The 13,532-nt window shown below is 35.0% G+C and overlaps 1 protein-coding gene across 1 annotated transcript; it reads left to right on the top strand.

Moving 5' to 3' along the window:
• Positions 1–573: 573 nt before the first annotated feature.
• On the top strand, positions 574–11,380 carry sugp1 (SURP and G-patch domain containing 1). Its single transcript, XM_015386740.1, has 14 exons — positions 574–702; positions 1,730–1,898; positions 2,067–2,170; positions 2,361–2,609; positions 2,759–2,882; positions 2,970–3,070; positions 5,491–5,614; positions 5,721–6,028; positions 6,184–6,290; positions 6,848–7,025; positions 7,147–7,253; positions 9,419–9,564; positions 9,816–9,945; positions 10,887–11,380. The coding sequence occupies exons 1-14, from the start codon at positions 684–686 to the stop codon at positions 10,911–10,913; spliced, it is 1,893 nt and encodes a 630-aa protein (XP_015242226.1). The 5' UTR covers positions 574–683; the 3' UTR covers positions 10,914–11,380.
• Positions 11,381–13,532: the final 2,152 nt, after the last annotated feature.

The following is a 13,532-nucleotide window of genomic DNA, read 5'->3' as shown; positions in this document are numbered from 1 at the left end:
TTGAGTAAATAATTTTTCAAAGTGTCAGAAATGGATAACAAAACTGCTATTTTCAATGACTACTTATTTTTGTCCAGCTTTAACATCAGTATCGATATCGGTTGTCGGCTACATGAGTTTTAAAATATCGGCATATCGGATATCGGCCAAAATCCCAATATCGTGCATCCCTCATATATATATATATATATATATATATATATATATATATATATATATATATATATATATATATATGAACCTACCATTCGCTTAGCCTTGTTTTTTATATGATAATAACCAAAATCATCTAGTCTAGTAAAACACACACACACATTTTACACTTTTCAATTCTCCTTTCATATATACTTTTTTTTTTTTTTTTCAAAAACAAAATCCTCCCTACTGTAAAGAATAATTTTATATCCATTATGGACACAACTAATGGTATGTTTTTGGACCTACCATTAGTTTAGCCTTATTATTTATACATTATACATTAGTTATGATAATAACCAAAATTATCTAGTCTCATATAAGTAGTATATTCGTTCTGGGCTTTGCTTTTAATCTGAAAAGCTTAAACCGGAAGTTTGGTTGTTATTGACGTTGCGTTAGTCACCGAGCTACTGCAGCTCTAGCTGGAGGCCTCCTTTTCTGTGTGTCGCTTATTTTCTTTGTATATTTATCTTCTTGACTGGACCATGGAGTCTGGCGATGGAGGTAATATTTATTTCAGTAAAAAATATATTTATACTAGCTCTTGCTGCCCAAACAAATAGGTTAGTTTCGCCATGACGTAGGTTATCTCGTAACTAAACATTTGCTTTGCTGAAATCATTAGCTAACTGGTTAGCTTAAATTAACAAGCTAATGAATTACAGTACTTAAGTGTATCAACCGTTTTAAACAAAGGAACTATAGTTCCATCGTAATGTATATGGGTAAGGAAATAATCCTTGCTATAGTTTACCGTTGGTTTCTACGCAACTTATCAGTAGATATTATGCTTTATATATTTACCAGCTCTAAATATATATCCGTAGAGAACAGGTTAATTTTATAGTCCTAGTTAAATACATTGATATAAGCAGGTAGATTGCTGGTTACTATGATATAATTCAAAGGAAGATTAACGTTTTTTAAATGTATGCATTAGAAGAAGTATTGGTAGATCCGGGTTTTTAATTTATAAACACTCGAAAAGTGCGATTAGCATTTAGTTTTCATCATCTAGTCAGTGCTTTACAGAGCAACATTTGTTCATGTTACGACTATTAAGTCTTTTTTAGTGTATCAGTAATCAGTAATGATTTTCTGGAGGCTTACATTTTTCTGACTTTTGTTGAAAAATTCATCTCTTTATAAGTCAGATCAAATTAAAGCATATCTGAAGAACAACATTTTAATCACGCCCAATATTTTGGAAGAAAAACCGTTTGTTTTTTCACCAGGATAATGTGCAATAAGGGTTTGCCTATGAAAAAGTCTTGAGCAATAAAAATTGCACCTAATTAGACACAGAATTAGATCAAATAAATTGATAATTGTGCATTATTATATTTTTAAAAATGTTGGGTTAGAATGTGTCATATCGGTTGTGCCTTATCCTTATTTTGCTCCATGTTAGTCTCCTCAATCCTATTATCATTAATAAATGAATAAGTAAATTATAGCAATTTACGGACTTACTCTTGATCAGGAAGTGTCATCAGCTCCAGTATATGTGTGTATTTATGTAATTTCATAGGACGAGGAGGCTGGAATTCAAGACCAGCTCAGCAGCAAAAAAACAAGATGAACCTTAATATTCTTCGCCAAGAGAAACTCATAGCTCAGAAGAAAAAGGAGATTGAAGAAAGAATGGCAGAGCAAGCAAAGCTGAATGCTCAGATAGCAAGCAAGTCCCTCCCTCCAAGGTAATCAGACCTCTCCTAAACTGGGATGGACATGAAATCTTTTTACATGTATTAATCAGCATGTTTTCTGATGAAAATGTAANATAATCCGCACCTCGTTGTGTTACAAATATTAATTGTGTTTTATTAATTAATTTTTAAGATTTCTTTTTTTACTTGTCCCACCAGTTTGCCCATTCCACAGGGACCTTCCTCAAATAAATTTGCAAATGATGGAAGCTTTTTACAGCAGTTCATGAAGATGCAGAAGGAGAAAGCTAATAATGTGTCAGGTCAGTATTTTTTAATGTTTTGATGACCAGTTTCACTTTCGTTTAGAGTCACTGGGACTTATTGGAAGGCATTGGAATATGATGGAATTGTTTTATCAGAATAGTAGGTCCTAAACTGTTTTGTTTACTTATTTTGATATAGAATAAGTATAGTATTTGATAAATACCACCCTTTTTTTACGCTTTCTAGATTCCACCAGTGATGCTAAACCTTCTTTAAGTTCAACTTCATCTGCATCAGGAAACAGTTTGCAGAAAAAGAGTGTTTTGGTTGGTCAGCGGCCTGGGATTAAAGTTAGCAAAATGCTTAGTCAGTTCAAGAGCTACTCCCAACCCAAGAAGAACCCTGTTCTCAGCCAAAGGCCCAGTGTGTTTTCCTCACCTGATGATGAAGAGGAGGAAGAGGAGACTGATTACTCCAAGTTCTTAGAGATGAAAGGTAATTCAAGGCATGCATGTTTTGAGTCTACATGTGACCATTGGACAATTCTTTGGTTCCTTAACATATATCAGTGGAACATTTGTCTTCTGTTAGGCATTTTTGTCAAATGTGCCATTTGAGGAAATGTACTCATTGCCTCCTTAAAGTCTCTCCCCCAGAGGATTCAGATACCAGACTCATTGTCGACAAGATGGCCTCTTTCGTGGCAGAAGGAGGACCTGAGCTGGAGAAGAGGGCAATGGAGGACTATAAAGATAACCCTATGTTCACGTAGGTTTTAAGCCCTCTGGAAGTTTCTTTTGTTATAAACTGTGTGAATAATTATCAAATTAATGTTTTTTTTTTTATGCCTGACAGATTCTTATTTAATAAAAGCAGCTTGGAGTATCTGTACTTCAAACACCGAGTTGCAGTGTTGAAGAAGGATTTGCAGAAACCTGAGATAAAATCAGAAAATGGTAAAGAAAAAATGCTTTACATTTTCTTTTGCTTTTTACCTTATGAATATTTTAGTTAACTGTTAAAACCTTTAATTCACACAGACAAAAACACATTGGAGTATAGTCAGAGTTTAAAAAAAATGTTAATATGTTATATTTAGTCTTTACTGCTGATAGGGAATTTAAATCCCAATTCATTTATACCTTTGTAAACATTCAGGCGTTTATGTACCTTCAGCCATTAAGTAGGGTAATGATGACTATATAAAGATAATTCTCCAGCAGTATAGATGAGCTGCTAATACTTGAAGGTGATGTGGGCTGTAAGAAGCAAAAGTCAGTCTGCAGTCATAAGCAGTTTGAAAAAATAAAGCCGGCAGCAGATTAAAAGAGTTGCATTAAACCTCTGCAGTTCCAGCCACATTTGTTGGTATATTTAGAAATATATCATTAATTTAGCATTTTATAATGTTTCTTTTTAAGATGATCATTATCCTGCTGAGCACGATTTGTTTCACACCAAACCAAATTTCATTTTTTGTTGCTGAGTTCAGTTTTAGTCTCATCTAATCGATGCTTCGCAAATTTTGTTAAAGTCCTAGTTTGCTTTTTAAAACTCCGTAATTTGATACATTTTAAAGGTAATAAAGAAGAATACCGGTAGTTTATCTGCTAAATTTCTATTGCATGCAGTTAGTGTGTTTGCAACATCTAATGCTACGTTCAGACCGTACGCGATTGAAGCAGATAAAAAGCTCCTGCTGCTTCATTTTTTTATGTTTGTACACGTAAAGGTCAGACGCATCTCTAGAGCTTCTTTCAAGCTGCTGAAGTGCATCCAGTAAAGTGTGTACAGACACGTCCGATGCTCCTGCTGCTCCTGTGTTCAATGGCAAAGAGTGGTTTTGCTATATTTGCTGTTATAAGTGGGTTAAACGTAGTTTGATTTTTTTTGTTTTGTTTTGTTTTGTTTTTTCAAGCGACAAATGGGAATCTTAATTTGCAGCTGCATCAGTCCCTATCGCCTCTTGGAGTTTTCCCCTACTAGTATTTGTCAGCTATGTGTTACAAACTGCAAGCACCAGAATAAGGTTTTGACATTTTAAGTTAATTTGGGCATTAATAAGCTGTTTCAGGAGAGCGATCATAGAGCTCTGCATCAGCAGTGCTGTGTCTGTCTCCCTGACAGCCTCAGATCAGCTTCTCAGATTGGTTGATATGGTACGTCGAGCAGCAAAAATTCATAAATATTTCGAAACCCCAGCATCTGCTGCTTGTGATTCGCATCACGCATGTCAGTAGCTCATGAGACGCTGCTTCAGATGCATCTGCGTCAAGATGTGCTGTTTCTGCTGCTCTAGATGCGCCACAGGACCTTTTGATGCCTTGATGCCCGTCAACCATTGACTTTGCATGTAAAGGGCTACTTATGCTGCCCAATGTGCGTTAGGTGTGAACAAAGCATAATGATTTTCTTAAGATTTTATCTGCAGCATTTTTTTTTATCTGTATGACCATCCTGGTAACTCTGTGTGATGAAAAGTTGAATGTGAATCCTCAGTGGCTAAGAAAATGCTTATTTTGCCATGTTACCCAAGAAAAATCTATTAATTCATAACTAATTAAAAATTAATTCAAATTTTGATCATTGTAAAAAAATAAAGTACGTGAAAAATTTTTTATGCATACGTTAAAGCATTTAAAAGCAACTTTTATATACAATACATTTTACACCCACTAAATAAATGTTCTACTTAAATTAGGTTGTTTGATTATCCAAAAATAAATCAATGTTACTGCAGTACAAGCTGAGGTTTATTTTACGTCGTTTTACACTTCTTTATTAGAGGTTCCAACAAATATGGCTGGATTGTTTTCAAGGTTTCCTTTCGAAGAGTTAATTCAATTAAATTTTAAAATTTACAGATCTGCATAGGCTTTATAATAAAGCATTTATTACTTTCCATAAAGATAAAAATCTGCCTATGGTGACGTCATCACAGTGTGACTTTGTAATTAACCAATCACAGAAGGTGGTGTTATTTTAAATGAACCATTATTTTTATTGTCCTTAAAGCATGTTATACAGAAAAGCTTTTATGTCTTTGATATGAACTGATTTTTTTGTCCTTCTAAAGACTAGTGAATATCAATTATTAAAATATAGACAAAAATAATAGAATATCTGTATTAGTGAAAGATGTTATATTTACAAATATAAGATTAAACTTGTTATGTAGCTTAATATTTTTGATTTATTGTGTTAAAGCCTCACATTCAAAGATACCCCCATTCACCAGCCCTGTCCCCCCTGCTCCTCCTCCCCTTTCCTCTTCTTATTCCCTATTGGCTCTAGACTGTTGCTGTGTGAGGGCCAGTTGAGTACGGTACAGTAGTAGAGTGTGAATTGAGTCCCAGTACTAATAGGCTGCTTAAAGTCTCCCCCCCAGTGGACGTGGAAACCCAGCAAATCGTTGAAAATCTGGCCCAGTTTGTGGCGGAAGGTGGCCCAGAGGTTGAAGCCATCGCCATTGAGCGCAACAGAGACAATCCTGCATTCAGGTCCTTATGCGTTTTTAGCACTGTTGTGCAAAATATTCTATTTTTTATGTTACTGCTTTCTTTTTTGATCTGAATGAAAATTTCCCCGGCTCTCTCTATTCTCCAGCTTTTTATTCGACCAGCAAAGTCCGGCCTACCTTCTCTACAGGAAGAAACTACAGGAGTACCGTTTTACGTCTGAGAGCTCCTCACCGCCACCTGCGGATTCCAAGACAGACGTTCGACGTCCATCTGGGTCTTCTCTAACTGGATCCTCTCCACAGCCTCGGAATCAAGAATCAGAAGCGCCTTCTCTTAAACGAAAGAGGAAGAGCAGATGGGGATCTGAAGATGACAAAGTGCAGTTGCCAATTCCTCCGATTGTTGTTCCCCAAGACATCAGTGTTCCAGATCCAAATACACCCTCCTTAACTGGTATGCTAATTTATTCTTGTAGTTGCATACATGAGTATTTTTATAGGTGATGAATATAGAAGACTTGACAACATGCTTTTCTTACTTCAGTATATCTTTAAGCTACATCACTAAAAAGTCAAAATTGTAAACCTTTTCCGTATGATCTCTTTTAGCTCAGGAGTTGAGTGGTCTTGGTTATAAGAAGGGAAAGCCTCTCGGTTTGGTTGGAGTGACGGAACTGTCCGAGGACCAGAAGAGGCAAATCAAGGAACAGCAGGAGGTAGACGGTTACAACTATTACTGAGACGCATTAAGCTACAGTTGCAGCAATCCAAAAATGCCCTATTTTGTTCAATTTTAACCTGTTAATATACCCAATAACTGGTCAAAGGTACTGACCAGTTCCCCTTTAATACCATAATATAATAAGAAGCAATGCAATAATTTCCTATAGTGGACATAAAATGAATGTTCAAACACTAAAAGCACAGTCACTTTCTTATAATGCATTCATTGTTACGGTTATTTGTTAACAATGTTTGAAGACATGTGGAAGTGATGTACTTACTCTAAACATCCTCCAACTCGATTAGAGCACCTTTTGTACACTAAATAAGGCAAACTTTGGGTTTTCCTCTGTAACTGCACCAATAGGTAATTCTAGGTCAACCTGACCCGGTACAGCTTATCTTTTTCTATTTAGGTACTGAAAAGAAGATTAAAATGAAAATTTCAGCACAGTTCTATATACGGCTATGCATGAATCTTACCTCATGTGTTTTATTGTTTGATTATTAGAAATGTCTTTTAGAGCTCACCAGTGTCTTTTCTGCACAGATGCAAGAGATGTATGAAATGATCATGAAGCACAAACGTGCGATGGCAGACATGCAGAAGTTGTGGGAGAAAGCCATTCGAGACCACCAGCATGAATATGACAGTGACGAAGAGGTGGACCAGGAGGCCGGTACATGGGAGCATCAGCTGAGACAGATGGAAATGGAGAAGACTCGCGGTATGCAAGAGAAATACAGTCAGATGTTAACGTGCATTGTAACTTACAGCAGCAGCTGATAATGATTGATAATTATTGTTAATTCTTTCCTTTGAATTTTTGCTCTTTTTAACAATCCCAGAGTGGGCGGAGTCTCTGACAGAAATGGGGAAAGGGAAACATTTTATTGGAGACTTCCTTCCCCCTGAAGAGCTGGAGAAATTCATGGAGACCTTCAAAGCACTCAAGGTTGGCTCTTCTTTGACTTAATCAAATGCATCACTTCTAGTATTTAGGCCCCGTCCACACGAAGCCGAACCCTGGCCTAAACGCACACATTTTTCATCAAACCAGCCTCTCATCCATACGAAGCCGGCGTTTCGGGGGTCTGTAAACGATCTTTTTTTATTCAGCCTTCAGAGTGGGAAGATTTTGAAACGCCGTTTTCGCGTTTCCATCTTTAAGCTCTAACCGCATTTTTTTTTTTACACGCATGTGTCATAGCGTCGCCTCTAAACGCGCATGCGCGACACAGTATCACAACAACAATGGCGCCGTACTGTGTTGAATGGTTGCTGCTCATGCTACTCACCCTGCTGTCGGGCTTACAACAGAATCTTCTTCTTCTGGGCAACCATGTATAAACATTAGTGCGCATGCCCAACATTTCGTCGCCTATTTTTGCTTTGGCACGACAGCGCCACTTACAGGCCTTGCATACATTTTGCAGCGTTTTCGTGCATTCCTGTGGACGATCACATTTATTTTACGTCTCCGTCTTTACAACAAACGTTCTGGAAAATATTAGCGTTTCGTGTTCATTTTGACTTCGTGTGGACGGGGCCTTAGTTTCTATAGATTTAACAGATTGCGGATTTGTTCAGATTACTTGGACTGAAACTAGAGTTTCGTAACAGTGCTTAAACTATCAGTTTATTTTTGAACAATGTCCAGACAGGTAGCTATATTAAACGTTTATCTTTGTACATTTATGAAACGTTACCTGTGCAGGTAAATCTGAAACATTTGATTTTCCCTAAAGAGAGACCAGTTTTATTGCAAAATGATATGTTATAATTGAAGAGATGTCCTAAAATATTGAATGAAGACAGGAGACGCAACTAATTTAACTATAGCTATAAAAACAGATATCCAGTGATGCTTTCTCAGGGCTCTTTAAGCTATATCTGAAGTACTTAAGGTAGTTTTAGTAATGAAAGGGAGAAAATATATTCTTTTGAGTATTTTGTGATGTTTAAACAAGGATATGAATCAATATATTTGTTTTGTTTTTTGTTAGTAAAATATTCAGACAGTACAAGTGTGAATAATTAGTAAAATAAACATATGTAAAAGACCCTCATGGCAGCCATCTTTATTACTGTAAGTATCTCTGTCATCAGTTAAAGATACAGAGATGCATCAGGAACATTATGACCCACATTATTAATGTGTATAAATCAATCATTTGAAATTTATGTAGTGGATTTACACACATATAAGCGACCAAAGGGCTGCATACGTCAACAATTAAGAGATGACAAAAACGGTAATTGCCAATAAGAAAAAAAATACATACAATAAAAATAACAGAAAAGACCAGCTAAAACTAGAAAATAAAATTATAAATAAGGTCCATAGTTGACCTGTGGCTAAGGAATTAAACTCAAGACCTGATATTAATTATCTTTATCAAATTATAACATTCTTGTAATATGTTAGTATAAAAATATAAATTCCAGGTAATTACAAAATAATTATTTTTATACATTAATCTATATTTTATTTTATTTGTCTACATTTATTTGATTCTTCTCATAACAAACACAATTCAACTTAGAACATCTGAAGGAAGAGGAACAGAACAAAGAATAACTTATCCCCTTTACCTCCTAACATAACTAGTGAAACCAATAATCGGCTTTAAATATTTAAATGATAAATCCTGTGAGGAAACAGTTTCAAGCTGAACAGCTACTGATTTAGTTATGTGGACACTTCTTAAGTTACACCCTTTATTTCAACCACAGGGAACCAAAATAATTAACACATTTTATTATAATTTTTTTACATTTACTCTTTTACATGTTTTCTAAAATACTTTTAAAAATATAAAACCTAGATTTTGTCCTATAACTATATACTTTCTTTTGTTACTGGTCCCCTTGTGAATTCTACATATTTTATTGAGTAAATTGAGAAGTGTGAGATAAAGTACACATTTACTAAGCACACTCAGATGATGGTCTTTTTTTTCTTTTTCTTTTTTTTTATTCTAATTGGGATAGATAAACTTTTAAAGCAAACCTTCCCCTACTTTTACCCGGGGAAAGTTTATATCCATTACGTCCTTTTGTTGCTGAACCGGTTTTATATCTTCCATGTTTTCACAACTTTGCAATGTTGACTTGCAGGAAGGCCGCGACCCAGACTATTCGGAGTATAAAGAGTTTAAGTTGACGGTGGAGAATCTTGGTTTCCAAATGCTCATGAAAATGGGATGGAAGGAAGGAGAAGGCCTGGGCAGTGAAGGACAGGGAATCAAAGCTCCTGTTAACAAGTATGCTCTCGTCCTGTTTTAGATTTCCCCTTTGTTCATATTTATAAACATGTATGTTCATAATGTCCTTGCATTCCTTTATTCTATCTTGTATTTAGCAATGTTTCTTAAAACAAAAAATAGCTATGAATTATCATTATTTGTACCATTTCCACACATTTTTGTATTTCTTTGAAAGTCATGTATGCCTGCACTTTCTGGGCAAAAAAACACTTTTGGGTATTTGAGTTTATCTCTTTGTCACCCTCTAGGGGAACCACCGCCCTGAACGGGGCAGGGTTTGGAATTGAACGCCCAGCTGAGCTGTCAAAAGGGGATGATGAGTATGATGCTTTCAGAAAGAGGATGATGCTTGCCTACCGCTTCAGGCCCAATCCCCTGGTAAAAAACTTTTTTTTTTTTTTCTGTATTTCTGTTATATAATACAAATTCAGCTGATTTTTGTGTTTTCTTTTAAATATATGCTATGGAATGTACTCTGCTTTGCATAAATTTTCATGCACCTTGAACAGTTTCACATTGTGTCCTGTCCTAAACATAAGCTTCACTGTATTTTATTGAGATTTTTTATGTGATAGACCAACAGAAAGTAGCACAAAAGAAGGTTTTCGTGGTCACATAAGTGCAAAATGCTGTGTGAAATTTAAATAATCCTGTACATCACCCATTGCCATCATAAAGCATGGCAGAGGCTCTTTTATGCTGTGGGGATGTTTATCCTTAGCAGAAATGGGAACATTGTTCAATGGTAGTTGATGGGATGAGTTGATGGGAAAAGATCTAAATACAAAAGTGGAAGAAAAGTTTTTGGAGGCTACAAAAGAATCGAGAAAATCTAGACCTAAATTAGATTTAAAAATCTGTGGAAGATTTGAAAACTGATGTTTCTGGGTTCCCTTTATCTAATCAAAGAGAGCTTGAGCTATTTTGCAAAGAAGGACTGGCAACAGTTGATGAGCCAAATCCCAAAAGACCAGTTCTCCACAGTACCGAGTCAGAGGGGCTGAATCCAATACACAGATCGGTTTACAGAATTGAAACTGTATAGATTTTTTTTTTTTTCTCAAAGATGTGAATCTGGTAAAAAATACTGCAGCTTTGTACTATGTCTGAATTCCCTTCCACTTTCTCTTATTAAATCAGTTTGTTTTGGTCCAATTTATAAAATGCCCCAAAATACATTCATTTCTCATTGTAGTGTCCGAACATTTAAAAAAATTCCCTACTGTAGTAAAATGCTGCATGTTTTGTATATTTATTTGGATTTTTGGTGTTGCCATATTTAATCAAGCATTCGTTTGTTTTGCTTTTTCTATTTGCAGAATAATCCACGGAGGCCGTATTACTGATACCGAGGACTATTACCATTGTTGCTTGATGTTAATTCTAACAAAAAGGGTAGTTTATGCATCTGCTGCTCTTTTTTTTGTTTGTTTTAAAGTGAAAATGTTTGATATTATACATTTTTGAGTTCTTGTCTGTTAAAGAAAGAATGAAAACATTTCAAAATTGAAAAAAAGAAAAGCTGGTTTGGACAAGTTGGTGTATCACGTAAAAATATCTGCTTTCGATAAACATTTGCTAATCTGTCCATTACATTGTGATGAATCTATGTAACATGATGAAATATATAGATTGAAATCATTGTGTTTTCACCATTATTTCTCACCAGTTTTGTTTGGCTTTTAGAGCTACGCCCCTCAGCTAAATGACGGTTTTGTATAAGAGGACCCTGTGTAATTATTACAATACATAATCTCCATTGTTTACAATAAAACAAACTTTCACTGAAATTCAGCGTTTTATTTTTTAATTTCCAATTGATTTACTTGATTATCTTGAAAGAAACTATGCTATTCATTTGAAACTTTGGAGAGAAAAAAGTGCTAGGCTCTGGTGTTTATGAGATAATATTGATGCCTTCATTGTCTTTTATTTCCGCTTGGTTTCGGATCACAGTATTAGTAAGAGGTGTTTACTGGACTGGAACAGCCAAGCCATAGGGAGGGTGACAGATCAGTGAAATCAGACCTTCAGTTTGCCATTCCCTAGAGAGGTTTACACGGGATAAATATAACTCAAGAGGTCCGAGCTAAGCAGGAGCCTCTTTTTGGCCACATCATCAACTAGACTCGGGAGAAGTCCTGGAATGAGTAAAACTAGAGACCTATAGCAAAAAGTTTCATAATTTAGCATAACTAAGCATGTTTTAAAATACAGTAAAAGAGAAAAGGCCAGATTTCTTAATACTAAAGACAAATGTATAGCCTTTTTAATAAAAAAAAAAAATTGCTTCTGATTTGAAATGGCACCTTCGAAAGGCGCCAATGTACTGGGGTATTGCTGTTTTTATGCTGTAACAGGGAAGTGTCATATGTTCTTTAAAAATTAGCAGGTAAATATTGACATAGCAGCAATTAAAATTCTAGTTGCTGACCAGGTATATGCATGTTCCCACTGTTGTTTTAATCCTAATTTGCAATGAGCTTCAACTGCTTAAGGTTGAAACGCCTTGCCATCCCACATATCTCCAACTTCCTCCGTCAGATCCAAGTCTGGACTCCAGCTGGACAATCCAAAATATTAATATGGTTACAATTAGAAGATACACATTGCTGAAATAGATACTAATTTTAAATTGTTCAGGGACATGAAATTATTTAGCTTCACTGTATTATATGTCTGTAGATAAAATGCCTGTAAGCTATGGTGCATCTTAAAATCTTTAACCCTAAAACACTATGTTTACTGACTTAAATCAGCCTTTGTTTAGTTGCCACACTTTGCTTTCTTCTTCTTCTCTTTAATTTGCGTTATTGCTTTGGTTGTTTGCATCACTGATATGGCATTTGTCTGTGGTCCCCTTATCACCTGTTATCTTATTAAATATTATTTACTCTTAAATAACTGGATCCCTTCTACCTTGTGGATTTATTTTCATTCGTAAAATGTTTTGTATTTTCTATAGGATATAGTTTGAACAATTTTAGGAATTATGGTCAACTATGGGATTTCATTTTCTTTTTAGGTGTAAAAAGTGATAGGATAAGGCAATACAAAAACATTTCTGAGTTGTATATAGCATGCCAGTTTCTGAATACAAAAGTTTTAAATTTTATTTAGGATAGATTAACTGAACTGACAGCTTCTCATGTTCAGATGTGTAGTGTAAGTTTCATCTACCAAATAAAACCTTTACATTTTCAACTTCAGTGTTCCCCAGACTCTGAACTAGGGGTGTCCCTATCCAATTTCGGACCAATATCAGCCAAAAAATGAATATTGGATTAAATTGGTCTGTACCTAATATCTCAAATTGTTGGTTAATAATAAATGGGTCATTTGTTCTCATACCTGCTATTTCCTATCGTTCCCTATTTGAATATCACTTCATCAAACCTTTTTCAACATTGCACACTAAAAATAAGTATTAAAAGAATGGTTATGGTTCATTCTGATATCATATTGGGTCATATCAGTATTCGTCATTTCTCAAAGGTGCAATATCAGAATCCTATCGTAAATGAAAAAGATGTATTGTGGACGTCCCTGCTGGGAAAAGCTTATTAATCTATTCAAAGACATAAAAATTGTGCAACCAGTGTTTTATAACTGATGAGGCATTAATTGATGCCTAAAAAATGAGGGGAAATGTTTAGCTTTCCACATTATCATTTGTCTTTCATCTGCTGCTGCAGCCATTCATCAATTTTACATTTTATCTTACCATCCATCCATTCATCAAGCATTACCTTTAATCATACTGGAGACAGTGTTAACAGATTTTATTAATAATTTATCAAAGCTATTTAATCTATTCTGAATGTTATTTTGTATCATTTGCAACTTTAAATACATTTTCTATGATTAATTTAACATTTTTTGTGAAAAGTTTTTCTCAGCTAAATTAATTGAATACACACCAAGCAAAAACCTGATCAAAGTATTAATATAATGGTTGATTGTTT

Source organism: Cyprinodon variegatus, unplaced genomic scaffold, assembly GCF_000732505.1.
Source record: "Cyprinodon variegatus isolate N-32 unplaced genomic scaffold, C_variegatus-1.0 Scaffold374, whole genome shotgun sequence".
Taxonomy (NCBI): Eukaryota; Metazoa; Chordata; class Actinopteri; order Cyprinodontiformes; family Cyprinodontidae; genus Cyprinodon; species Cyprinodon variegatus.
This window is presented reverse-complemented; position numbering and strand designations above follow the sequence as displayed.

Excerpts from the sequence above, each read along its gene's own strand:
- sugp1 (XM_015386740.1), top strand. Across the intron at positions 3,071-5,490 it reads TGAGATAAAATCAGAAAATG|TCTCCCCCCCAGTGGACGTG; the intron begins GTAAAGAAAAAA and ends GGCTGCTTAAAG. Across the intron at positions 6,291-6,847 it reads AAATCAAGGAACAGCAGGAG|ATGCAAGAGATGTATGAAAT; the intron begins GTAGACGGTTAC and ends TTTTCTGCACAG.